Source organism: Narcine bancroftii, unplaced genomic scaffold, assembly GCF_036971445.1.
Source record: "Narcine bancroftii isolate sNarBan1 unplaced genomic scaffold, sNarBan1.hap1 Scaffold_160, whole genome shotgun sequence".
NCBI lineage: Eukaryota > Metazoa > Chordata > Chondrichthyes > Torpediniformes > Narcinidae > Narcine > Narcine bancroftii.
The window spans coordinates 11,960,264-11,986,338 of record NW_027211895.1 but is presented as its reverse complement, the minus strand read 5'-3'; the positions used below and the strand labels follow the sequence as shown (position 1 = coordinate 11,986,338).

At 42.4% G+C, this 26,075-nt stretch overlaps 1 protein-coding gene across 2 annotated transcripts in view; it reads left to right on the top strand.

Annotated features, from left to right (window-relative positions):
• The window catches only part of LOC138750515 (guanine nucleotide exchange factor VAV3-like), a 280,714-nt gene that overhangs the window by 148,342 nt on the left and 106,297 nt on the right, over positions 1–26,075 (top strand). For both annotated transcript variants that reach the window (XM_069912593.1, XM_069912594.1), the window contains exons 13-15: positions 2,694–2,779; positions 5,402–5,534; positions 19,097–19,206. In XM_069912593.1, coding sequence (XP_069768694.1) covers positions 2,694–2,779; positions 5,402–5,534; positions 19,097–19,206 — 329 coding nt within the window. The remainder of the gene's footprint in view (positions 1–2,693; positions 2,780–5,401; positions 5,535–19,096; positions 19,207–26,075) is intronic.

Below are 26,075 nucleotides of genomic sequence, written 5' to 3'. Positions count from 1 at the left end.
CACAAAACTTAGATCTCAACCGAAGCAAAGATCATAAACAAAATTCAGTTTGTTTGGTAAACTGAAGCCAAAAGATCTTTGAGAGAGAGAAAGAGCACAAAATTCGAAGTTGTCTTGTGTTGCTTGCAGAGAGAGGAACCATTGGCCTGGTCCGGATAACTTCTGGCTGCCTTCGGAATGTTCATCCCTTTTAAAATGCCCAACATTCTAAACTGTCCTCCAGACCATGACTCATGCTCTGGGCCTCCTTCCACTCCACAGCACCCCCAGTGGTGGTTTCATCCAAATCCAGAAATTTCTAGATCTTTTTCTGCACATGCTCAGTCTGACTCCCACTCTCTCAGCAGACAACCTTGACCTTGGCTCTCTAAAGCAAACTATCACTTTTTAACATAAAACCACACAATACATAGGCCAATACATAACACAGAACTCTGTAACAGTAGCCATGGGCATCAACTATGCCCATGCTATGCCTGCCTGTTTTTGGGTGTTGTGGAGCAAAACATGCTCCAAGCCTACACAGGCAAGACTCCCCCCCCCCCCTAAACTCTTCCTCCGGTACATTGATGACTACATAGGGGTGGCCTCATGCACCTGCGATGAGCTCATCAATTTCGTGGCCAACTTCCACCTTGACCTCAAACTCACTTGGTCCATTTCCGATGACACTCTCCCATTTCTGGATCTCTCTGTCCCCATCTCAGGATACAGACTCTCCACTGACATTTATTATAAACCCTCTAACTCCCACAACTACCTGGTCGACTTGTCCTCACACCCTGTCTGGAAGGACTCCATCCCCTTCTCTCAATTTCTCTATCTCCACCTCATCTGCTCCCAAGATGAGGTCTTCCAGTCCAGAGCCTCTGAAATGTCTGCCTTCTTCCACAAACATGGCTTCCCCTCCACCACTATTAACTCGGCCCTTATCCTCATCTCCTTCATTCCTCGCTCATCTGCCCTAGATCCCTGCCTCAAGAAACAATAAACTCAGAATCCCCCTCGTCCTCACCTACCACCCCACCAGCCTCCACATCCAATACATTATCCACTTACTACAGGACCCCACTCACATTTTTCCTCCTCCTCCTCCCCTCTTGGCGTGACTCCCTTCTGCACTCTTCCCTCTCCACCCATCACACCCCCGGCACCTGGTCATAGGAGGTGTAATACCTGCACCCACACCTCCTCCCTCACCATGGTCTGAGGTCCCAAACAGACCTTACAGATGAAGCCACCCTTCACCTGTACCTCCACAGGTACTGCATCCAGTTCTGTGGCCTTCTCTACATCGGAGAGACCCATCGCAGATTAGGAGACCACTTCGCCCAGCACCTCCTCTCCGTCCACAACAAAAGCGACCTCCCCATAGTCAATCATTTCAATCCTGAGTCACCCTCTCAAGCTCACGTGTCTGTCCATGGCCTTTCCCACTACTCCACCCTGACCTCCTGCAGATTGGAGGAACAACACCTCATTTATCATCTCGGCCCCCTCCAACACCAGGGCACGAACATTGAGTTCACTCCATTCCACTAATCAGCTTGTCTTTCCCACCCCCCCCCCCCCCAACTTTAACTGGTCATTCCACTTCCTACTTCCTTTCTCTCTCCACCTATCTTAGACTCCTTAATCCCCTCCCCTAACCTATCATCTCCCACCCTCACCACCCCCTCCCCCCTTTTGTTTTGACATCTCCCATGTTCCCCCACATCTTGATGATAGGCTCCAGCCTGAAACTTTGATTCTGTATCTTCACCTTTGCTACATAAAGGCCCTGTTTGACCTGCTGAGTTTCTCCAGCACTTGTGTGTTTTTTCACTTCACCCGGTGTCCACAGAATCCTGTGTTTTACAACATGATCTACCGGGATCGTTGATCGAAGTGGGGGGGGGGGGCGCCACAAAATCATTGAGGACCCTTCCACCCCACATACGGTATCTTTCAGCTGCTCCTATCGGGGAAGAGATACAAGAGGATCAGAGCCAGCTCCATCAGGCTGAGGAACAGCTTCTTCCCACAGGCAGTGAGAATGGTGAACGACCAAAGGAACGGCTCATCCAAGACTCTCATGTATCTGAAACAATTATGTATTTGTATAGGTGAAATACTTCTCCCACATGTCTATTTTTTGGCTGTTTGTGTGTGTTGTGTGTTTGCGTGTTTTTCACCGAGGACTGGAGAACACTATTTTATCGGGTTGGACTCGAACAACCAGATGACAATAAACTTGACTTGAAATGGTCAGCTTGAATAACGAGGAAAGAGCGGAGAGGCTGCCACTTTTCTCCTTGCAGTGTAGGGGTTGAAGAGGGGACATTATAGAGGTTTATAAATTCATGAGGGGAATAGATACTGTAAATAGTCATAACATTTTTACCAGTACAGGGGAATCTTTTCCTAGAGGAGGAGGTTTAAGGTGAGAGGGGAAAGATTTCATAAAAGACCCAAGAGTCCCCTTCCACACCCAGGGTGATGGTGATGGGTACACGGACAAGCTGCCAGAGCAAGGGTTGGACGCAGGGACAGTCGTAACATTTAAAATACATTTAGACAGATACATGGGCAGGAAATGTTGAAAAGGACATAAGCATATTGGACAGCGTGGTCTATTTTCTGTGCCCTAAAACTGTGACACCCCACCACATATTCTTCCATTGTGCAGCTGAGTGATGGTGTCTATCTTGCAGAACCAGCCATTGGCTATCTATGGACGACCAAAGGTGGATGGGGAGCTACGGGTCCTCACCCTGGACAAGCGAAGTCGGCAGGACCGGTAAGAACTTTCAGATATTTAAAGAGTAAAATAGAGGCAAGAGTGCGTGTCGGACCTCAGGGAAGGGATATGGGGAAACAGATGAACTGAATGGGTATTTTGCGAGTTTCTTCACTGTGGAAGACACCAGTGATGTCAGAAATTTGAGGCAAGGGGTAAGAGTGAGTGTTGTTGCTATTTCTGTGAAGAAAGTGCTTGTGAAGCTAGCAGGGCTGAAAGTGGGTAAGTCTTCTGAACCGGATGGTGGACGACACCCCAGGGTCTGAAAGGGGAAGATGAAGAGATTGTGAATGCATTAGTTGTGATCTTTCAAGAATCACTAGAGTTGGATATGGTCCCAGGACATGAAGATTTTAAGTGCCACTCCACTCTTTAAGAAGGGAGAGGCGTATAAGACATAAAATTAGAAAGTGGTTGCCTTAATTTCTGTGGTAGGCAAGATTCTGGACTTTATTATTAAGGTTGATGTTTCGGGATACCTGAAAGCACAAGGAAAAATGGTTTCCTTCAAGGAGGTATTGCCTGAAAAATCTGTTTGAATGCCGTGGATGTTGTTTACCTGGATTTTCTGAAGGCTTTTGACAAGGTGCCGCACATGAGGCTGATAAACAAGATGGGAGCCCATGGAATAACAGGAAATGTGCTTATGCTCATGGCCAACTGGGAGAAAGCAAACAGTAGGAATAAAGGGGTCTATTCTAGCTGGCTGCCGGTGACTGTTGGTGGACAGTATGGAGCTTGATTTTCACCTTGTATGCAAATAGAACCATGGAACCATAGAACTCTACCACACTGACACACATCCTTTGGCCCATCTAGTCTGTGTTTAACTGTTATTGACCTGCACCTGGATTAGAACCCTCCATGATCCCTCCCATCCAATTTTTTCTTAAATGTCAAATTCATACCTGTACCTACCACCTCCAATAGCAACTCATTCCACCACCACCACCCTCTGAGTGAAGTTTCCCCTCATCTTCCCCATAAACACTTCACCTTTAACCCATGTCCTCTAGTACAGGTCTCACCCAATCGAAATGAACAAAGCCTGCTTGCATTTCCCCTAGCCATGCCCATAATTTTGTAAAACTCCCATCGTCTCCCTCAATTTCTGATGTTCTCAGGAATAAAGTTCCAACCTATTTAACTTTTCTCCTCAACTCAGTTCCCCAAGTCCCAGTAATTTGCCATGTAAATTATCTCTGGACTCTTTCCTGTAGTTAGATGACCAAAACTGTGCACAATACTCCAAATTTGGCCACACTAATGTCTTATAAAACTTCACCATCACATCCTAACTCCTGTTGAATATTTTGATTAAATTTCAACAATGTCGTGTACAAAATGAAGATTCTTTGATCACATTAAGAATTGTGTCCCAATCCTCGTCCGAGAATGTTCCATTCAAATCACACTCCCAATCGTTCTTAGTCCTGGCCATTGAGGCCATTCTTAAATCCATTAAATTATTATAAATATTTGATATTAATCCTCCATGGGAAAATTGCAAATTAAAAAATACATCAAGTGTATTCACCAGAAATTCAAGGAAAATCAGAAAGTTTGGACTGAATAAAATGCCCAATTTGTAAACATCTTAAGAAAAAGTGAGACCAGTTTCTAATTTTCAGATGCTTCACTATTTCATCCAGAACTTCAAGCATTTTCCTGAACACTGGCCTATTATCTTTGACCTTCATTGTTTTTGTAAACATTGGCGTTATAATTTATTTTCCTCACTTCTAATCCGTTTCCAGCACTGGTTGCCTTTTGTCAACCATCACAACGGGATATAGATGTAGAGTTGGACGGAGAACTGGGAGATGGAGTTCAATCCGAACAAGTATGAAGTGATTTAGAATTTAGAACAGAGACGAGCAGTTTCTTCAGCCAGTGATGTATTGCCACTGGCAGCTCTGGATGCCCGGTCTTTGGGTGTGTTCAGAGGCTGAGAGGTTCTTCATCAGTAAAGTTCTGGGAAGAAGGCAGGGGAATGGGGTTGAAAAAAATTATCAGCCACAATTTGAATGGCAGAGCAGACTTGATGGACCAATTGGCCTAATTCTACTCTAACTTCTGATGGAGTTATGGTTTTCTGGAAAGGTCTTCCTATCGGATGTGCCTCTAATCTCAATAAAACAATGTGGCTTGGTAATTAGACCCTGAGTATAAAAGCACTAGTAAGAGTGTGTGGGTATGTGTGCGAGTGTGGATGTGGGCGTGTGAGTGTGGGTGTGTGTGTGGGAGTGTGGGGGGTGTGTGGGTGGGGGTGTGTGTGTGCGAGAATGGATGTTGGTGTGTGCGTGTGTGTGTGGGGGGGGGGTGAGGGAAGGTGTGGCCGCATGTTGTGCATTGGTGCAGGCCTTCTGGGACATTAATATCTGTCCAAGTCACTTGCAACCCTACAAATTGAGTGGACAGGCAACCGTACACCACATCCTGAGAGCGTAAAGCTTTCTGGAGACCCTGCACAACCTCACCCCTCCTGGGCCGGGGTTCAGTGGGCACAGAGCCTGAGAGGAGGTTCTGAGTGGGATGGAATAGGTCAGTGGTCTTGTGTAGAGCTATTGATTCCCATCACTGAGACACTGACCTGCTGCCACGTGTTCTCTCCTGGCCCAGCTACATCTTCCTGTTCGACAGAGCAGTCATTGTGTGTAAGAGGCGTGGAGACAACTATGAAATGAAGGAAATCATCGACCTGAACAGCTACAAGATCACAAACAACCCGACGACTGACAAGGAGAACAAAAAGGTGTGTGTTGGTCTCTGCATTCAAATCCCCTTCCCCAAAATAGCCTTGTAGAGGTTCTTCTCTGACCCCCACCCCTGCACACCCATGGAAAGGGTGTGGAGAAGCTTTGCAAGATGTTTCTGGGACTGGGGCAGCGGGTTGAATTATAAAGAGAGGCTGGATCGGTGGACACACTGGGACTTCTCCCCTCCCCCCCCCCCCACCCGGAGTATAGGAGGCTGAAAGGGAACCTATTGAGGATTTTGTAATTTTTTTTTAAACTTTATTTAAAATTTTATGACATGAATAAAATAAAAATTACATTTAAAGAAATAATAAAAAATAAGATAATAAAAATTAGAGTACTATATCATTAAACTACACAAATTAACCCCCCCAATAATTATAACACAACATTAATCATCTAATTTAAAATTAGTCCAACCCTCCCCCCAAAATAAAGAGTGAAGAATTAATTAACAATATTGTAAATAAAATAGAAAAAACCCCACTTACAAAAAAAGGATAAAACTTAACAACAAAAAAATTACTAACAAAAAAAAATCAATACTAAAATAATACCCTTAAACATATATTTAAATCAAACATAATACATGTATTTAACAAATGAAATCCACTTTAAAACTAAGTTCAAATATTAAAGTCATATATCAACCATATATCTGTTATACAAAAAATCATAATTAATAATACATAAATACAGAATTTCCATTAATACCAAGTTTCCTTTATAATTCATCGAGAGAACAAAAACATCCCTTAGAAAAACAATCAGATAAACTTTTTATTCCCTTCCCCTCCCCTTATATAAAAAAAGAAAAAAAAAGGAAAAAAGTTCAAACTCTTATAAAATTCTCCATATTCTTCATTTATAACATCTTCAAAATTCTCTATCGAAATTAACTTAATTTTATTAAACTCTTCTCCCTCAATGTATTTGTACTTAATTTTCTTATTTTTCTTCTTATCACCTTTCCCCTCAATCTTCCTCTTCATCTAATTCAACATCCTCAATTTTTGACTTATTATCGTCTGTGACATCATCCTCTTAAAAAAGAAAGAAAAAAGAGAAAAAAAAAACCCTCAAAAAAAAGAGAAAAAAACCTCCTAATTCCCTCTCAATTACAATCAGAAAATAAAAAGAGTTAAAAAAAAATATTTATTTAAAAAAAATAATTAAAAAAAACCTTCACTTCTTAACCCAAAAATTAAAAAGAAAAAAAAACAGGTCGGAGGTCACGACTACCTCCTCCTGTTTAAACCGCCCAAAGCGGTAACTCCCCCAAAATATTGGGTGTGAGATAACTCCCAGGTAGCTGATGACTTCTGGAAACTAGTGCCCACCCAGTTCCCTCTCCCAACTCCCATTTCATTAAACTATCATCATTATTTAAACTATTTAAACTCTTCTCAAAAAAAAAGATAAAAGATTTATTTTTTTAAATCAACGTTACCACTTCGGTGACCATTGCTTCCATTTCTTTTAAAAATCTGGATCCCACCTTACATCTCTACTCTCTTTGGAGACCTTAAAGGACTACATCGTTCCTGAAACTGCATGATTGATAGAGACTGAGCAAAGTCCATAACCTCTTTAGGATTGTCAAAGAACTTTGGCTAATTTCCATCCTAAAAAATCTTCAGTACCGCAGAATACCTGAATGTTCCCTTATGTCTTTTTTTCCACAACCGTTCTTTCACAGAATTAAATTCGCGTTGTTGAAACATAATTTCTTGACTCAAATCTTGATAGAAGAAAACAGGATTATTCTGAACCATCAAAGGAGATCTATTTTGCTGGGCATTTCTAATAGCCGTACGTAAAATTGTCTCTCTGTCACAATAGTTTAAACAACGGATCAAAACAGATCTTGGATTCTGTCCTGAAAAAGATTTTCTTCTTAAAACTCTATAAGCACGTTCCAGTATTAAACCTTCAGGGAATTTATCCTGTCCTAACACTCGTGGAATCCATTCAGTAAAAAATTTTCTTGGATCTGGTCCTTCTATACCTTCTGGCAAACCAACAATTTTCACGTTGTTCCGTCTAGATTGATTCTCCAAATAATCAACCTTTTTTTCTAAATTTTTATTTTGGATCTGCAGTGTTTCAATTATTCTATTTTCATCTTGCAGTTGATCCTGTGCATCGACTAAACCTTGATCACACATTTCAAATCTTTCAATAGTTTCAAGCTTAAAAGCTCCATTAATGACTTCCGCCATCGCATTAATCTTGGAAATAAACAGGTTCACAAAATTAGCTAAGAGACTCGATACAGAATATATATTATCTTCAAGATCCTTAACAGACATTTCAACAGAAGTAGATTCAGGCATAATGGGGTCTTGCTGTTCCTTAGAGACCACAGGATCTTCTGTCCCTTCCCTTAATTTAGTATCTTTTCTAGCAGTTTGACTTTGTATAAAAATCCCTCTCAAAGTCCCCCCAGCAATGCCAGGAGACTGAAGATCAGGGTTATCTTTAAGCCAAATCTCTTTAATCATCTTCACTGAATCGATGTCTGGAAAAACCGTTGTAATTGAAGATGCATTTTGCAGCGCCACCACTGTAGCAGTCGAATGACAGCTCTTTAACTCTCCAGCTGGTGGCGCCCCAGCTGATTCAACTGTCAAAGCCTCAGCAACAGCACCCACAGTGGCCGCCGTGCGAAACACTGGCACCCGTCCAGCCCCTTGTTCTGAAAGCTGTTGAGTGCGACCTGCAGAGAGCCTCACCGACTTAAAACGAAGCTTCAATGCCGAACTCTGCACGTCCTCCTCTGGATCCATTCTACGCTGAGTCCTGGCTTCTTGTAAACAAGTAGGCTCAGACAATTTCGGAAAATGTAGTTTTTTAACAGTCTGTTGATATTTTCTTTTACCTCTTTTTTTGCATATAAACCATTAGGCACTAATCCAACACCTCTTATTATTTATAAACTTTTAAAAGAACTTTAACAGGCACTTAAAGACAAAACAATAAATCAGAGTCAGGAGAGATCTGGAAGGCACATCTGTTCCCTACGCCATCTTGTCACCCACCCAGGATTTTGTAATCCTGACGTGCATGGATAATTTAAACAACTCCATGTGGTCTATTTCCCAGGTCGGGGAGACAGATTAAAGTGAGGGGGCAGGAAGATTTAAAGGGACCTGAAGCAGCCTATCTTCACCCAGAGGGTGGTGGGTCCATGGAACGAGTTGCCAGAGGAAGTGGTGGAGGCTGAACAATTATAATATTTAACATAACATAACATAACAATTACAGCACGGAAACAGGCCATTAGGCCCTTCTAGTCCGCACCGAACCAAACACCCCTTTCTAGTCCCACCTCCCTGCACAATGCCCATAACCCTCCATCTTCTTCTCATCCATATACCTGTCCAACCTTTTCTTAAATAATACAATTGACTCCGCCGCCACTATTTCTCCCGGAAGATCATTCCACACGGCTACCACTCTCTGAGTAAAGAAGTTCCCCCTCATGTTACCTCTAAACCTCTGCCCCTTAATTCTTAACTCATGTCCTCTTGTTTTAATCTTTCCTCCTCTTAACAGAAATAGTCTATCCACATCCACTCTGTCTATCCCTTTCATAATCTTAAATACTTCTATCAAATCCCCTCTCAACCTTCTACGCTCCAAAGAATAAAGACCTAATCTGTCCAATCTCTCCCTATACTCTAGATGCTTAAACCCAGGTAACCTTCTGGTAAACCTTCTCTGCACTCTCTCCACTCTGTTTATATCCTTCCTATAATTAGGCGACCAGAACTGCACACAGAACTCCAAATGAGGCCGCACCAACGTCTTATACAATCTCAACATCACCTCCCAACTCCTATATTCCATGCAATGATTGATAAAGGCCAGCATACTAAAAGCCTTCTTCACCACCCTATTCACATGAGTTTCTACCTTCAGGGAACGATGTACCGTTACTCCTAAATCTTTCTGTTCTTCTGTATTCCTCAATGCTCTCCCATTTACCACGTATGTCCTATTCTGATTCTTCTTACCAAAGAACATTTAGACAAGTGCAGGCTTTGGTAATGTTTGGACGGATGTGGCCCGAACCCAGGCAGATAAGGCAGTTTGGGTGGAAATCTCGGTCGGCGGGGATGTTGGGCCAAAGGGATGATGTGGTCATTTTGGATGAATCTGACCTTTCATTCTCATCCCTTACCCCATCCTTCCCACCCAGCACCCATCTCACAGGATGTCCCACCCAGCACCCCACATATCCCACCCAGCACCCATCTCACAGGATGTCCCACCCACCTCACAGAATGTCCCATCCAGCACATGCACATCCCACCCCGCACACAGCACAGGTAGACAGTGGTGAAGAACCCATTGCTCATCATTGCCTTCATCAGCCTCGGAAGTGAATAGAGGTGTTGGGGGATCATGTTATTGTTGTAGAAAAATCCAATTAGGCTATATTTGGAATATTGTGCAAGTTCTGAATGTAATTAAGCTTGAGAGAATACAGAAAAGATTCACAAGGACGTTGAGCAACAGACAATGCTGGAGAACCTCAGCATGTTGAGAGAAGTTATCTGCATTTTGGGTGAGAATCTAATCTAATGAGGACAGGTTGGGAGGAATTGGACAGGGGCCAGTGGGGCATTGGAGAACCAGGGAGGGTAAAGTTGATTGATAGGCAATTGATTGGCAGGTCCCTGACAAATGGAGAGGTGGAAATCAAACAGTAGAAGAGGATGATAGGTGACAGCGCTGGAATCAGATACAAGGCAAAGAACGTTCACGTGCGTCTCCTCCAACCTAGAAGACAGCAAATGTCACGCCACTGTTTCCAAAAACAATGGAGGCAAAAGGCAGATAACTCTTGCCAAATTAGTCAAGAAAATACCTTTGTTTGCTATCATGAAGGAAGAAATAGTGAGACTTCTGGTTCGAAATGGTTCCAACAAGCAGCCATAGCCTGAGCTCAGGTGGGGCAGTTTAACGAATTTACTGGAGTCTTTCAGGATAAAACAAGTGCAGTTGTAGCAGGGAACATATGGATGTTGTACAGTTGGATTTCCAGAGGCATTTGATAAGCTGATAATCTATAAGGATGCGCGGAGTTGGAGGGATAATTATTAGCATGGATGGAGGACTGGTTCACCGTCAGAAGTCGGTATATCTCTGGTTGGCAATCACTCTTGGGTGGATTGTAGGGGTCAGGTTGCAGGTGCAACTGTTGACAATATGCAGAAATGATTTGGAGGAGAGGACCGAGTAGAACAGATCACTGAAGTGGAAAATCTAATTGTAGAGAGGACAGAGATGGGAGATTATGTTGAAGATGTGTAAGACATTGGAGTATCGCGTGCAGTTTTGGTCACCCTGTATGAAAGATAGCAATAAGAATAAATAAGTTTAGAGAAAATTACAAGGATGTTGCAGGAACTTGAAGAGTTGCATTTGAATAAATTAGGAATATATTTCCTTCAATGTCAGAAAATGATGGGAGATTTGAGAGAGGTATACATAATTATTAGGGGTATAAATTGGGTTAATTTTAATTTAAAATTTAGACATACAGCACGGTAACAGGCCATTTTGGCCCATGAGTGCATGCCACCCAATTACACCTAATTAACCTACACCCCTGGGATGTTTGACAGTATGGGATTTGAACCTGTAAAGCTGTTGCGCTAACTGCTATGCCAACCTTGCTGCCCTTCAGTTCTCCAAAGACCCTCCTTTCTATCCGCCTTATAATTCTTGTAACCCCTTCCTGACTATGCTTCCTCAACCTTGTGAAGGCCCCAGCTTTCTCCTGACCAAGTGTTGCATCTCTCTTGTCACCCATGGCACTTTTACCCCACCATCCTTTCCCTGTGAGATAACCAACTCAGAGCCACATTTTCAGGATTCCCTAACCCTGAACATCCTACATGTTGCTGTTGTGTATTTCCATCCAAGAACATCTGTTCCCATTTTAAACACCCATTTTCCTGCTGAATCTCCTCAAAATTATCCACAAGATCATAAATACAAGAAATAGGAGCAGGAGTTGGCTACTTGGTCCCTCGAGTCCACTTCGCCATTCCACCATCAGTAGATCCATTCTCCCACTCAGTCCCACGTCCTGGCCTTCTCCCAACAGCCTTTGATACCGTGTCTATTCGGATACTTATCAATCTCTGCCTTAAATACACTCAAGTCAAGTTTATTACCATCTGATTGTACAAGTACAACCCGATGAAACAGTGTTCCCCGGTCCTCAGTGCAAACACATGCAGGCACACAACCAGAAATAACACACATACAGACAAACAGAACATATGCAGGACTAGTATTTCATCTAATACAGATAAACAAATATTATTTCATGAATATGAGAGTCTCAGATGCTTAGCGTGAGCAGTTCCTTTGGCCGTTCAGTTTCTTGCTGCCAAACAGCCACCCCACTGCCCGAGGTAGCAAATTATAGACGTTCACCACTCTCTGGCTAATTAAATTCCTCTGCATCTGTTTTAAATGGATGTTCTTCAATCCTGAAGTTGTGCCCTCTTGTCTTTGACCCCGCCCCCCCAACATGGGAAACGACTTTACCACATCTATTCTGTCTAGACCCTTCAATATTCAAAATGCTTCTATGAGATTCCCCCCTCATTCTTCTGAACTCTGAGGAGTCCAGTCCAAGAGCCATCAAACGTTCCTCATATGTTAATCCTTTCATTCCTGGAATCATTCTTGTGAATCTTCTCTGAACCCTCTCTAATGCCAACATATCCTTTCTTAAATAAGGAGCCCAAAACTGTCCCTGTTCACCAAGTGAGATCCCACTGGTGCCTTATAAAGCCCCAACAACCCATCCCTGCTCTTGTACCCTATCCCTCTGGATATGACGCCAACATTGCCTTCTTTACCACCGACCCAACCTGGATGTTCATCTTTCATATTTCAGATTTATTGTCAGAGTACATACATGATATCACATACAACTCTGAGATTCCTTTCTTTCACAAGGACTCCCAATTCCTTTTTCACCTCTGAAGTTTGAATTTTCTCCCCATCCAATAATATTCTGGCTTTTATTCCTTCTACCAAAGTGCATGGTCATATAATCTCCAACATTATATTTATATTTAACCTCTCCTCAGTTGCTACAGCATAAACGGTGTCCTTTTTGGACACACCTAAAATTCTGCCCCATCTCACCCTTTTGCACTGAGAAGGTGCCAATGATTATTAGTAAAGTTGAAACCATCCATGACAGCAACACGGATTCTTTTGTACCTTTACAAAATCTGTCTACTTTTCTGCTGCTTGGTGGCCCAGAGCTACAGTAGTGTCATTGCTCTTTGCCTGTTTCAGAATTTCAGTCCACACTGATTCAGTAGTCAATCCCTCTGTGACTGACTCCCTTTCTCCAGCTGTAATACTACCTCTGATTAACAATGCCACTCTCCCCCTCCCACTCCCTTTTGAACCTTGTGATGTCCAGGTCTCAGTAATGGCCACATCACTGCAATTCCACTGATCCATGCTCAAATGCATCAACTTTATTCTTCACACTTCACGCATTAAACACATTTCAACTCATCCAATTGGCTGCTTTTATGCTCCATCCATTGTCTGTCTTACAACTCTTCAGCTCAGCACAGAATCTTCAGCCCATGATGTTGTGTTACATGATCTCAACCTACTCATCAAACTTCACCTCACACCCATAACCCACTATTTTTCTCCCATCCATGAGCATGTCCAAGAGTCTAACTCACGTGAATAGGGTGGTGAAGAAGGCTTTTAGTATGCTGGCCTTTATCAATCATTGCATGGAATATAGGAGTTGGGAGGTGATGTTGAGATTGTATAAGACGTTGGTGCGGCCTCATTTGGAGTTCTGTGTGCAGTTCTGGTCGCCTAATTATAGGAAGGATATAAACAGAGTGGAGAGAGTGCAGAGAAGGTTTACCAGAATGTTACCTGGGTTTAAGCATCTAGAGTATAGGGAGAGATTGGACAGATTAGGTCTTTGTTCCTTGGAGCGTAGAAGATTGAGAGGGGATTTGATAGAGGTATTTAAGATTATGAAAGGGATAGACAGAGTGGATGTGGATAGACTATTTCCGTTAAGAGGAGGAAAGATTAAAACAAGAGGACATGAGTTAAGAATTAAGGGGCAGAGGTTTAGAGGTAACATGAGGGGGAACTTTTTTACTCAGAGTGTGGTAGCCGTGTGGAATGATCTTCCGGGAGAAATAGTGGCGGCGGAGTCAATTGTATTATTTAAGAAAAGGTTGGACAGGTATATGGATGAGAAGAAGATGGAGGGTTATGGGCATTGTGCAGGGAGGTGGGACTAGAGAGGGGTGTTTGGTTCGGTGCAGACTAGAAGGGCCTAATGGCCTGTTTCTGTGCTGTAATTGTTATGTTATATGTTATGTTATGTTAAATGTCCCTATTCTCTGAATAGAAGGAGCATGAGAGGAGAGTGAGCTGGGCTTGTCAGGAGCCAGCTAGGGGTAAGGGCCTTTTTTAAACAACATAAGCTACCCTCGAATCTTCTGGTACCTCACTCGTGGATAAGGATGTTTCTGCCAGGGCCCCTGCAATTTTGACACTCGGGGTCCAAATCCATATGTCCTTCGAGGTCGCCGCACAGGTTGATAAGATAGTTATGAAGGTCTAGTTGATGCTGGGCTTCATTAATAAGGGGATTGAGTTCAAGAGTAGAGAGCTCATGTTACAACTCTACAAATCTCTGGTGAGACCACACTTAGAGAATTGTGTTCATTTCTGGTCACCTCGTTACAGGAAGGACGTGGAAGCTACGGAGAGGGTGTGGAGGAGATTTACCAGGATGTTGCCTGGATTGGAAAACCAGTCTTATGAGGCAAGTTTAGCAGAGCTGGGACTTTTTTCTTTGGCGCTTAGAAGGATGAGAGGAGATTTGATAGTGGTCTACAAGATTATGGGAGGCATAAACAGGATATGTGTTTTATATGGACAGAGAGGGAGGGAAGTATCAGGGAGATATGAGGGGTAAGTTATTTTACACAGAGTGTTGTGGGGGCCTGGAATGCCTTGCCGGGGATGGTGGTGGAGGCTGGAACATTTAGAGACATTTAAGAGAGTCTTAAACAGACACATGGATGGAGAAAAATAGAGGTTTACGGGGTAAAGGTTTAGAACCTTTTTCTTTGGAAGGAATATATAGGTCAGTACAACATTGAGGGCCAAAGGGCCTTTACTGTGTTGTATTCTTCTATGTACCAGCCTCCACCACCACCCCTGGCAATGCATTCCCAAGCACTCACTATTCTTTGGGTTAAAAAAATACTCTTTACATCTCCCCTAAACTTTCCTCCCCTCATCTTCCATAAATGACCTTTGGTTTATGCTACTGTTGCCCTAGGAAACAGGTTCTGGCCATTCACCCTATCTAAGCCTCTCATAATCTTGTTGACCTTGTCGACCTCTATCAAGACTCCTCTCATCCTTGTTTGCTCCAACGAGAAAACTGTTAATCTTGCCTCATAAGACACGTTCTCCAATCCAGACAACCTCCTGGTAAATCTCCTCTGTCTTTCCTCACAGTCTAACTGCTGCGTCACCTAACCTAATTCCCTGGTCCAATCCCCCTGCCCACCTAGTTTAAACCCTCGCACACCTGACCACAAGGATATTAGTCCCTCTTTTTTCTGTGAGCCTGACATCAGTTGTAGATGAATTATTGGAAGGTGTTCTAAGAGAGCAGATATGCAATTATTTGGATAGCCAGGGACTGATTAGGGCTAGTCAACATGGCTTTGTGAGTGGGTGGTTGTATTTAACCAATCTTATAGTTTTTCAAGGAGGTTGATGAGAAAAGGCTGTGGATGTTGTCTACATGGAGATTAGTAAGGACTTTGACAAGGTCCCACATGGTGGGGTGGGGGGTATTCATGGTGAAGTAGTGAACTGGATTCGACAATGGCTGGGCAGGTGAAGCCAGAGAGTAGTGGTGGATGATGCTTCTCAGACTGGAGGCCTGTGTCTAGTGGTGCCTCAGGGATCGGTGCTGGGACCATTGTTGTTTGTTGTCTATATCAATGATCTGGATGATAATGTGGGAAATTGGATCAGCAAGTTTGCAGATGACACAAGAGTCTCTTTTACACAGAGGTGTAAATCTGGGTTTTATCCACCTTTCATACTCTTTGTAAAAAAAAAATTGAAGGCAGATTGGGTGGTCCAGACTTCCCTGTCTTCAATCTTTCAAGGGGGAGTAGTCTCAGAGGTGGAGTGTATTTGACTCACAAGTCCCGGCATTTTTAAAAATTCTGTGTGAGCACACAAGCAGCTTCAGAAGACGGGTCATATCCAAGGGAATACCATGGCTTTGTAGTATAAAAGGGACTTAAGCTTGGAGGCATTGTAAACATTGAAGAAGGTTTTCAAAGCTTGCAGAGGGATCTAGACCAGCTGAAAAATGCGCTGAGAAATGAAAGATGGAATTTAATTCAGACAAGTGTGAGGTGTTGTAGGTTGGAAGGACAAACCTTGAAAGGACGTACACGGTGAATGGTCGGGCACTGAGGAGTGCAGTAGGACAGAGGGATCTGGGAATACAGATACATAATTCCCTGAAAGTGGCTCAATTTTAACATTTAAGAAGAATTTGGACAGACACATGGGTGGTAAAGGTATGGAGGGTTATGGACTGGGTGCAGGTCAGTGGGTTTAGGCAAAAAATAATGGTTTGGTCCAGAGATTAAGGGCTGAAGAGACCTGTTTCTGTGTTGTAGTGTTCTATGGTTCCTGAAGTTAAGTACATCCCATCCTTTTAGTACAGTTCATACTTTTCTGAGAAGTGATCCCAGCAATTCCCAAACTTGGACCCATGCCTCCTGCACCAACTCTTCTGCCATGCATTCATCTCCCACAACTTACTATTCCTACCCTTTCTGGTACATGGCATAGGCAGCGATCCTGCGATCACCACCCCTGTGGTCCTGCTTTTCAGCTTCCTTTTAACTGCCTATATTCACTCTTCAGGACCTCTTCTCTTTTCCTGTCCAGGTCATTGCATCATGAAATCAGGCTGTTCACCCTCCCCTTTCAGAATGTTGTGAACTCAATCAGAGACGTTTCTGATCCTGGCACTTGGGCCGACAACATACCACCCAAGAGTCTTGCTATCCTCCAAGGATGCTTCCCGAACAATTGAATCCCTTATCACTCTCGCTCTCCTCCTCTCCCCATCTGCTGTAGCTCTCCTTGGTAAATTGTTGTCCCCTTCAATATCCTAAGAGGGGTGTGTGTCATCAAGGGAAATCGCTAGTCAAGCCTTGTTATGACTCCCTGTTCTCTATCTCTTCCTTGATGGGTCATCGAGCTACCTGCATCCTGGATGTGGACTGCCTCTCTGCAACACCTCTCTATTAAAACACAAGGGTCTGCAGACATGGGGGTTGAAGTAAAAACACGATGTTGGAGAAACTTAGCAGGTCAGACAGTGACCTTTATAGAGCAAAGATAAAGATCCATCACCGATGTTTTGGGCTTAAGCCCTAATCGCTCAGATCTGGAATGAATCTAGATCCAGCTCCCATTCCCTACCATGGTCTACAAGCCGGCTGAACTTCTCGCAGGTGAAGTCATCAGGGATATCTGCAATGTTCCTTTCTCTCTCATCCGACAAGTGGAGCAGACCATTGCCCTGACTGCCGCTCCCATTGCTCTCACGGTGCAAGAAGAAGGAGTCCTTACCTGATCTCACCTCCGTTCCCTGTTGTTCTTGAACCAAACTCTTGACACTTCTTACTCCACACTTCCTCTCAGCACCGCTGCCCCAAAACCCTGGCCTGTTCTCACTTTGCTCCTGGTCTTTTTTCCAAGGAGCTGCTCTCACTGCCAACACTAGTACATTTTCACCCCCAGGTCTCATGAGCCAAAAGCCTCTGTCCCACTCTGACACTGCCCTCTACAAAGCCTCTGTCCCACACCGACACTGCCCTCTCCAAAGCCTCTGTCCCACTCCGACACTGCCCTCTCCAAAGCCTCTGTCCCACTCCGACACTGCCCTCTCCAAAGCCTCTGTCCCTCTCCATGCTGGCTTCCATTGAGCTTCTCTTGCTTTTATTGGTGATTCTATTACCTGACTGTTTTCAGTCTCCAAGCTCTGAAAACTCTCCTCTCCCCTCGACACGACTGCATTTCTCCTACTCTCAGTCAATGTGGCTTATCATTTCACTATGATTCCTTGAGTGGACTTCCCCAACATCGGGAACATTCTTCCCACCTTTAACCTGTCTTGTCCTTTTAGAATTTTAAATATTCCAATGAAATCCCATCTCAATCTGAATTTCTGTTATAACCCCAGTCTATCCAGTCATTCTGCATTCATCAGTCCTGTCGTCCCAGACTGGTGAACCTTCACTGCCCTCACTCTTACATTTCATACAGTGTATTCAAGGGGTTTGTTTTATCCAGTCTGCACAAGTCTTGCATGCCTCCTTTGTCCAAACCAGAGCCTCAATATCACTCATCAACCAGGTGTCCTTTTACCTACCAGCCTCGGCCTTCACCCTACAGGAACATGCACTGCCTGAGCTCCTGCTATCCTACCTTAGAATACTTTCCATTTTCTACCCATCCCCTTATTTGCAAATGTCTCCTTCAAAGCAACTTCCGCATTGCTGCCTAGTTATTTCCAAAATCAGCCATGCCCCCATTTAGGTCCAACTTGTTGTCCAATCCCACCTTTCTCCATCACTTCCTTAAACTAATGGTGTCTTACTGCACAGATCACTTCTTCGACCAAGTTCACATTCTGGGCTGGTGCCATTCACTATTTGGTCCACATGCTTTTCTCTCCATCAATCTGTTCAAATGCCTTTTAAAAGTTGTCATTGTGCCCACATCCACAGTTTGCCCTGACTGCTCATTACAGATGTGGACCACCCTTTATAAGGCCTTATAGTCACTCGTCCCAAAGTGCTCCCTCATTGACCCCAGCACTTCCCTTTTCTTGGGCCCTGACAGGAGGTCCAAGATTATATTGTTTCATAAACCCTTCAAAATATCGATTGAGAAAGTTATCTTGGAAATGCTAAACTAATGGTATCCCATCCGAGCCCTTTGTACATTCGTGTGCAAGTCAGTATTGATGAAGTTGAAGTATCCCAGTTATACTACCTCATCACTCTTACAGCTCTCTGCAATTTCCCAACAGATCTACTCCTCCAATTCCCACTAACTACTGCCAGGGGGATAATAAGTTCTTCCCTTGTAGTTTCACTGGATGATCCTCCAACAGTATCCTATCTGAGCACTGTTAATATGTCTACCCTCATCGACAAGGCAGCAGCCCCACTCTGCTTTTATCTGCTGGATGTTGTTCTCTCTCTGGTAGAGTCATGTCAATATTGAGTGAAAAAACTCTGGATATGTCAGCACTGCCCCTTCTCTGAAGCCTTCCTGTAATTCTTTCTCGCTCCTTGTATTGAAGATTTCCGGTAAGCTATTGGATTCATTCTGGAATGGAGCAGCAAGGAAGGGGTGTGCGAATTGGATATCTACATATTTAACTCCACCTTTCTCCCATTGGCAGTGGGCCCATGGATTCTACCTCACACATTTCCATGGACATAACGGGTTTGAGTTCTTCTGTAAGACCAAGGAATTGAAGAAGAAATGGCTGGAGCAGTTTGCAATGGCTCTGTGAGTATAATCTGTGCAGCACACCCTGGGATATCACCAGGAGAGGTAAAAATGCAAAAAACATACATCTCCCATGCATCCTCCCCATGTAGGCAGAGGCCTTCTGGCCCACTGAGTCCATGCTGGAAGGTGAGATCGCATGGTATCCAGGGTGAGCCAGCTAATTTAATAGATAATTAGCCCGAGGGTGGTTATTCAGATTGGAGGCCTGTGACCAGTGGTGAACTGGAGGGATTGGTGCTGGGTCCAATGTTATTTGTCATCTAAATGACTTGGAACCCATTGTAGTGTTTGCAGATATCACCAACATTGTTGGGATAGTTCACAGTAAAGGTTTTCTGAACTTTAAAAGGTTACAGAGAGAAGGCGGGGACGGGGTACTGAACTTTAAGATCAGCCATGATCTCGTTGAATGGCGGAGCAGGCTCGAAGGGTCGAATGACCTACTCCTGCTCCTATCTTCTATGTTTCTATGCTTACAGCAGGATCGAGATGAAATTGGGAAAAGGAACAGCAGATTGAGTTTAACGGACAAATGTGAAGTTTTTCATTTTGGTCTTAAATTAGAAATGGCAGGACCCTGGAGAATTTTGTTGAACAGAAAGACCAAGGAATAGAGATATGTATTTCCATGGGAATAGTGACACAGGATAGAGATGGTGAAATGATTTGGGATGTATGCCTCCATCAGTCAAGCACTGAGAATAGGACTTTCTGCATTTGGCCCAAATTCCTGTCCTCCATTTCTGTCCAAGAGGCTGCTAACATGTCCTTACAACACTCAGTCCTACAGCATTGAAACAGATCCAGCTTGTCCATGCTGAATAACGTGCTTTCCTGCTTACATCACAGTGCCCACATTTGGCCCATACTCCTCCAATCCCTCCCATTCATGGACATCCAAATGTTTATTCAAAGAAGCCAACATCCCTGCATCTGGCAGCTCTCCATTTGCCCACCACCCTCTGAGTGAAGAGCTGTCCCCTCACCTCCCTTCTAAATCCCACCCATCTCAACTTCACATTGTGCCCTCATCTTATATCCTCCTACTCAAGGGAACAGACTGTAATTATTCACCTTCTCCATGGCCATCGTTTGTGTACAGATCTCAATAAGATCCCCTCTCAGCATCCTACACTCCAAGCAAAATAAGCCTCATTTTTCCAGTCCCTCGCGACAACTTTGTAAATCTTTTCTGCACAATTTCTAACTTTAGCATATCATTCCTATAGTCTATAACTAGGTGATCAAAACTGCACATCATATTCCAAGTGTGGCCTCACCATTATCTTGAATAACTTCAACGTGATGTGCGAACACTTGTGTTCAGTTTCCCAATTAATTAGGCCGAACATTCTCTGCCATCTTCAAGGAGTTATGTACCTGCACTCTCAGGTTCCTCTGCTTCCAGAACACTCTTTAAGGGACTGCTGTTAACAGAGCAAGGCCAGCCCTGATTCAACTTACCCAAATGTAGCACTTCACACTTCTGGAAGTTGAACTGCCCAGTTCCCCTTGTGATTTAGATCCTATTGTAAACCAAGGTTCACACCCATGGATATTGTCTGACTTGGAGAATTCCTCCAGCAATTCTTTGTTTTCTCAAGATTTCAGCATCTGCAGCTTTTTGATTTCTCTAACCTTCTTCACGTGGCACATAATTTTGCATCATGAACAAACTTGCACACTTTGCCACAACCTTTGTCCAAATCATTTATGTTAAGAAAACCCAAGGGTCCCAGTACTGGATCCTGAGGCACTCCACAGTTCTCCCATCAGAACCACTCTGGCTCCTATCACTGAACTAATTGGCTATCTGGCCTACTTTCCTGAATAACCTTCCATACCAGCTGACCATGTGGGCCCTTGTCCAAACTGTTAAGGAAATCTATATAAATAACATCAATGCCCTTGCCCCTGACAACCCTCTATCACCTCTTCAAGAAGTTTTTCAAGTTTGTGAGGTATTTCCCACAATGTGTCCACGCTGAATCTCCTCAATGTTCCCCTGGCCCTACAAATGGTGACAGGTCCTCTCCAGCAGTTTCCCTCCCACTTTCATCAGACTAACACCTATGTAATTACCCGGATGATCCTTCTAGCCCTTTTTAAACAACACCACATTTGCCATCCTCCAGGCCTCCGGAAACTTCTCTGCCCTCAGCAATGAGTTAAAAATGTCTGACAAGGACCCAACAATTTCCTCCTGCCTTCCCAAAATGTTCTGGCTGTACCTGGTCTGGGCCTGGAGATTTATCCACCGTGATATGATCTAACACCTCTTCAGTAGACAGGCCCAAGGCAATATTTAGTTGCCCCCTCCCCTCCCACACCTACTTAGCCTGCTCCACAGTAAACGCATCCACCAAATAGTCATTTGAGATCTTCAACATTTCCTCCCGTTCTTTAAAGGGACCTATTTTTTCCTTCATGATCCTTTGGCTGTTAACATATGGACAAATCTTTTTGCCAAGTCATCTCACATCTTCCTTATTTCTCCCTTCTTTATGTTTGTACATACTCCTCAAGGGATTTCCTCACACCGGTCTGGTTGGTACTGATGTGAGCCTCCAATTTCTTTCTGATCTATGTCTCTGTACCACTTGTTGACCTGCTGCTTCTGTCCTTTGGTGACTGGGAACATGTTAGTTCTGGACCTTCCTTATCACACTTTTAAAAGGTAAAATGGAAAGAACCCTGTGAATTATAAATCAGTGAGTCGAGCAGTGTTGGATGAGAAAATTTCAACATGGCTAACAGCAGGTCAAGTTTATTTTCATCTGATTGTACAAGTACAACCCTGTGAAACAGCGTTCTCCCGTCCTCTGTGTAAAACACGCAACCTGACATAACATACATATAGACAAACAATACATATTGAGACCAAGTGGCATTCTATACCTGTACAAAATAATAACTGTTTCATGAATTTTTCGAGAAGGTTGATGAAGGTTTGGTGATAGATGTGTATTTCGATTTCTTTGAACATTTGACAAAGCTCCCTTTGATAAGCTCATTAGAAAGTCATGAGTCAGGGGATCCATAGACCATTGGCCATGTAGATTCAGAACTGCATGCAGAAAGCAGCGTGAAACTGTGGATGGAGTGGAGTCACGTGATGGAGTAGTGGCCAGTAGAGGAACTCCAGCCCTCTCCAGAAAAGTTAAAAAAAGATAGAGAAAAAACAAAGGCACAAACATAGAAACTACAACAAAGCGAAAGTGAAAGTGTGGAGAAAATGGCAGCGAAGAAAGAAAAACCAAAAACAACGGGAAGAAAAGAAGAAGGAAGGACGTCGTAAGAAGAAGGTGAAGGCCTTGCCTGTACGAGGAGGCCGGCCGCGGAGAGAGAAGCCCGCTCCCTGAGGTCAGTCGAAGCCCCGAACTTGGGACTACAAAAATGGCTCACGGAGCCAAACAAAAGTGCACAACTGCGCATGACAAAAATAACACTGACGGGAGGGGGGACCAGCTGAGGAGTAAATCTCCACAGCTGAAACAGGCAACTACAACACAACAGCAAGAGGAAAACACAGAAAATAACGAGAGCAAGAAAGAAGAGAGTAAAAAGAAATCAAAGAAACAACAGATGACCAACCCAGAGGAAGAAGACCAGCAGCAAGACATTTCTAGTAAAAATAAGAAGACCAAAAATACCCAACAAAATAAAACAAACAATCCAACAAGAAAACCAGAAGAGACAGAGGTAAAGGACACAGATCCTGGAGTGGACTCAGAAGAAGAGGAGGAAGAACACAGAGAAATGGAAGATGAAGGGAAGGGCAAGTACATGGATATATTTTTTTTTAAAGAATATATGGAAACAGTAAAAGAATGGTCATCACAAGAATTCAGTGAAATAAAAAGAGTAAAAAGTACAGAAGAAAAAATGAATAGATTAGAGATGATCATGTCAGATATAGGAAAAAGAGTGGACAAGGTGGAAGAACGAGAAACAGCCATAGAAATGGAAATAGAGGACTTAAAAAAGAAATTAGAAGAATCTGATAAAAAAGTTAAAGAGTCACAGGAGCTGTTAGCTCAGAAGATAGATATAATGGAAAATTATAATAGAAGAAATAATATAAAGATAGTGGGCCTTAAGGAAGATGAAGAAGGCAAAAATATGAAAGAATTTATAAAAGATTGGATCTCCAGGGTCCTAGGAAGACCAGAATTACAGGAAGAAATGGAAATAGAAAGGGCACACAGAACATTAGCCGCTAAACCACAACCTCAACAAAAACCAAGATCCATTCTAGTAAAATTCCTAAGATATACAACAAGAGAAAACATGTTGGAGAAAGCAATGAGGAAAATAAGAGAAGACAAAAAACCACTGGAATACAAAGGTCAAAAAAATTTTTTCTATCCAGATATAAGTTTTGAACTTCTGAAGAAGAGAAAGGAGTTCAATACAGCAAAAACGATCTTATGGAAAAAAGAATATAAATTTATGTTAAAATACCCAGCGGTACTTAAAATAGTTATTCCGGGGCAGCAAAACAAACTATTCTCGGATCCGGAAGAAGCACGAAAATTTGCAGAACTACAAAACAGGCAGAGAGATGAAGAGATGTAACAAGAACAAATATGACAACAAACTATATGTATGTGTGTATGTAGGTATATATATATATATATATATATATATATGTATATGCGTGTATGTATATATATGTGTATATATAAAAAATAGAGTATAGGTAAGAACTAAGAAGGGAAAGAAAGGGAAGAAAGGAAGTAAGGAGGTAATTAAGAGAGTGACCTTTGTTATATATGAAGATTAAAATCTTTTCTGGGGGGGCTGGGTGGGGAAGAATTACGGTCACTGTAAAATCAGTTGACGCTTGCGAGTGGATTCGCAAATCCAAATGGAGAGGGGAGATGTGGTTGCCCGACAAGGGACAAAGGGCAACTCAGAAAGGGGAGGGACTATTGGGGTTAAAGGAATTTTAGATATGAGAATAGTGGAAATATTTGATGTTTTAGAAATGTTGTCTTATAATGTGTTCAAAAAAAGAAAGCAGAAATGGATAATTAGGGAAAGTGGTGATGAGGAAACGGAAAGGAAAGATAAACAAAGTATGAAATGGCTATGTTGAATTATATGACTTTAAATATTAATGGAATACATAACCAAATCAAAAGGAAGAAACTGTTAAATTTACTGAAAAAAAAATTGATATATTGGAATGAGCTTCCAGGAGAAATAGTGGCGGCGGAGTCAATTGTATTATTTAAGAAAAGGTTGGACAGGTATATGGATGAGAAGAAGATGGAGGGTTATGGGCATTGTGCAGGGAGGTGGGACTAGAAAGGGGTGTTTGGTTCGGTGCAGACTAGAAGGGCCTAATGGCCTGTTTCCGTGCTGTAATTGTTATGTTATGTTATGTTATAGCATTCGTACAAGAAACATATCTAACTGAAATGGAACACAAGAAATTAAAGAGAGATTGGGTAGGACATGTAACAGCAGCGTCATATAATTCAAAAGCTAGAGGAGTAGCTATATTAATCAATAAAAATGTACCAATCAAAATAGAAGAGGAAATAATAGATCCAGCAGGGAGATATGTAATGATAAAATGTCAGATATATTCAGAATTTTGGAATTTACTCAATGTATATTCACCTAATGAAGAAGATCAAAAAATTATGCAAGATATATTTTTGAAGATAGCAGATACGCACAGGAACATACTAATAGGAGGGGATTTTAACCTTAATTTGGACTCAAACATGGATAAAACTGGAAAAAAACTAACAGAAAGAACAAAGTAACCAAATTTATAATTAAATCGATGCAAGAAATGCAACTTTTGGATATATGGAGGAAACAACACCCAAAGGAAAAGGAATATTCATATTATTCGGGTAGACATAAAACATACTCAAGGATAGACCTATTCCTGTTATCAGCCCACATTCAAGGGAGAGTTAGGAAAATGGAATATAAAGCTAGACTATTATCAGACCACTCACCCCTGTTATTGACAATAGAGTTAGAGGACATCCCTCCAAGAATGTATAGATGGAGATTAAACTCCATGCTACTTAAAAGACAGGATTTTAGAGAATTCATTGAATGACAAATTAAAATGTACTTTGAAATAAATACGGAATCAGTGAAAGATAAGTTTATACTATGGGATGCAATGAAAGCGTTCATTAGAGGGCAAATAATAAGTTATGTAACCAAGATGAAGAAGGACTATAATCAGGAAACAGAGCAGTTGGAAAGGGAAATAAATATAGAAAAAGAATTAGCAATGAAGGAAGATATAACTAAAAGAAGAGAATTGGCAGATAAAAAAATAAAATATGAAACACTACAAACATATAAGGTGGAGAAGAACATAATGAAGACAAAACAGAAATATTATGAACTAGGAGAAAAAAAACGCACAAAATTCTAGCATGGCAGCTCAGGACAGAACAAACTAAAAGAAAGGTATTGGCATTAAGGAAAAAGGACAAACAAATTACATATAATCCAACGGAGATCAATGAAAACTTCAGGGAATTCTACGAGCAACTATATCAAACTGAAAACGAAGGGAAAGAAGACAAAATAGATGAATTTCTAACTAAAATTGAACTACCGAAATTACAAACAGAGGAGCAAAATAAATTAATAAAACCATTTGAAATAGAAGAATTACAGGAGATATTAAAAAGCTACAGAACAATAAAACACCAGGAGAGGATGGATTCTCAATAGAATTCTATAAAACATTTAAAACTTATTAATTCCTCTCCTTCTGGAAGTAATCAACCAGACTGATAAAACACAAAACATACCACATTCATGCCAAACAGCAATAATTCTTCTTTCTTTGGCTTGGCTTCGCGGACGAAGATTTATGG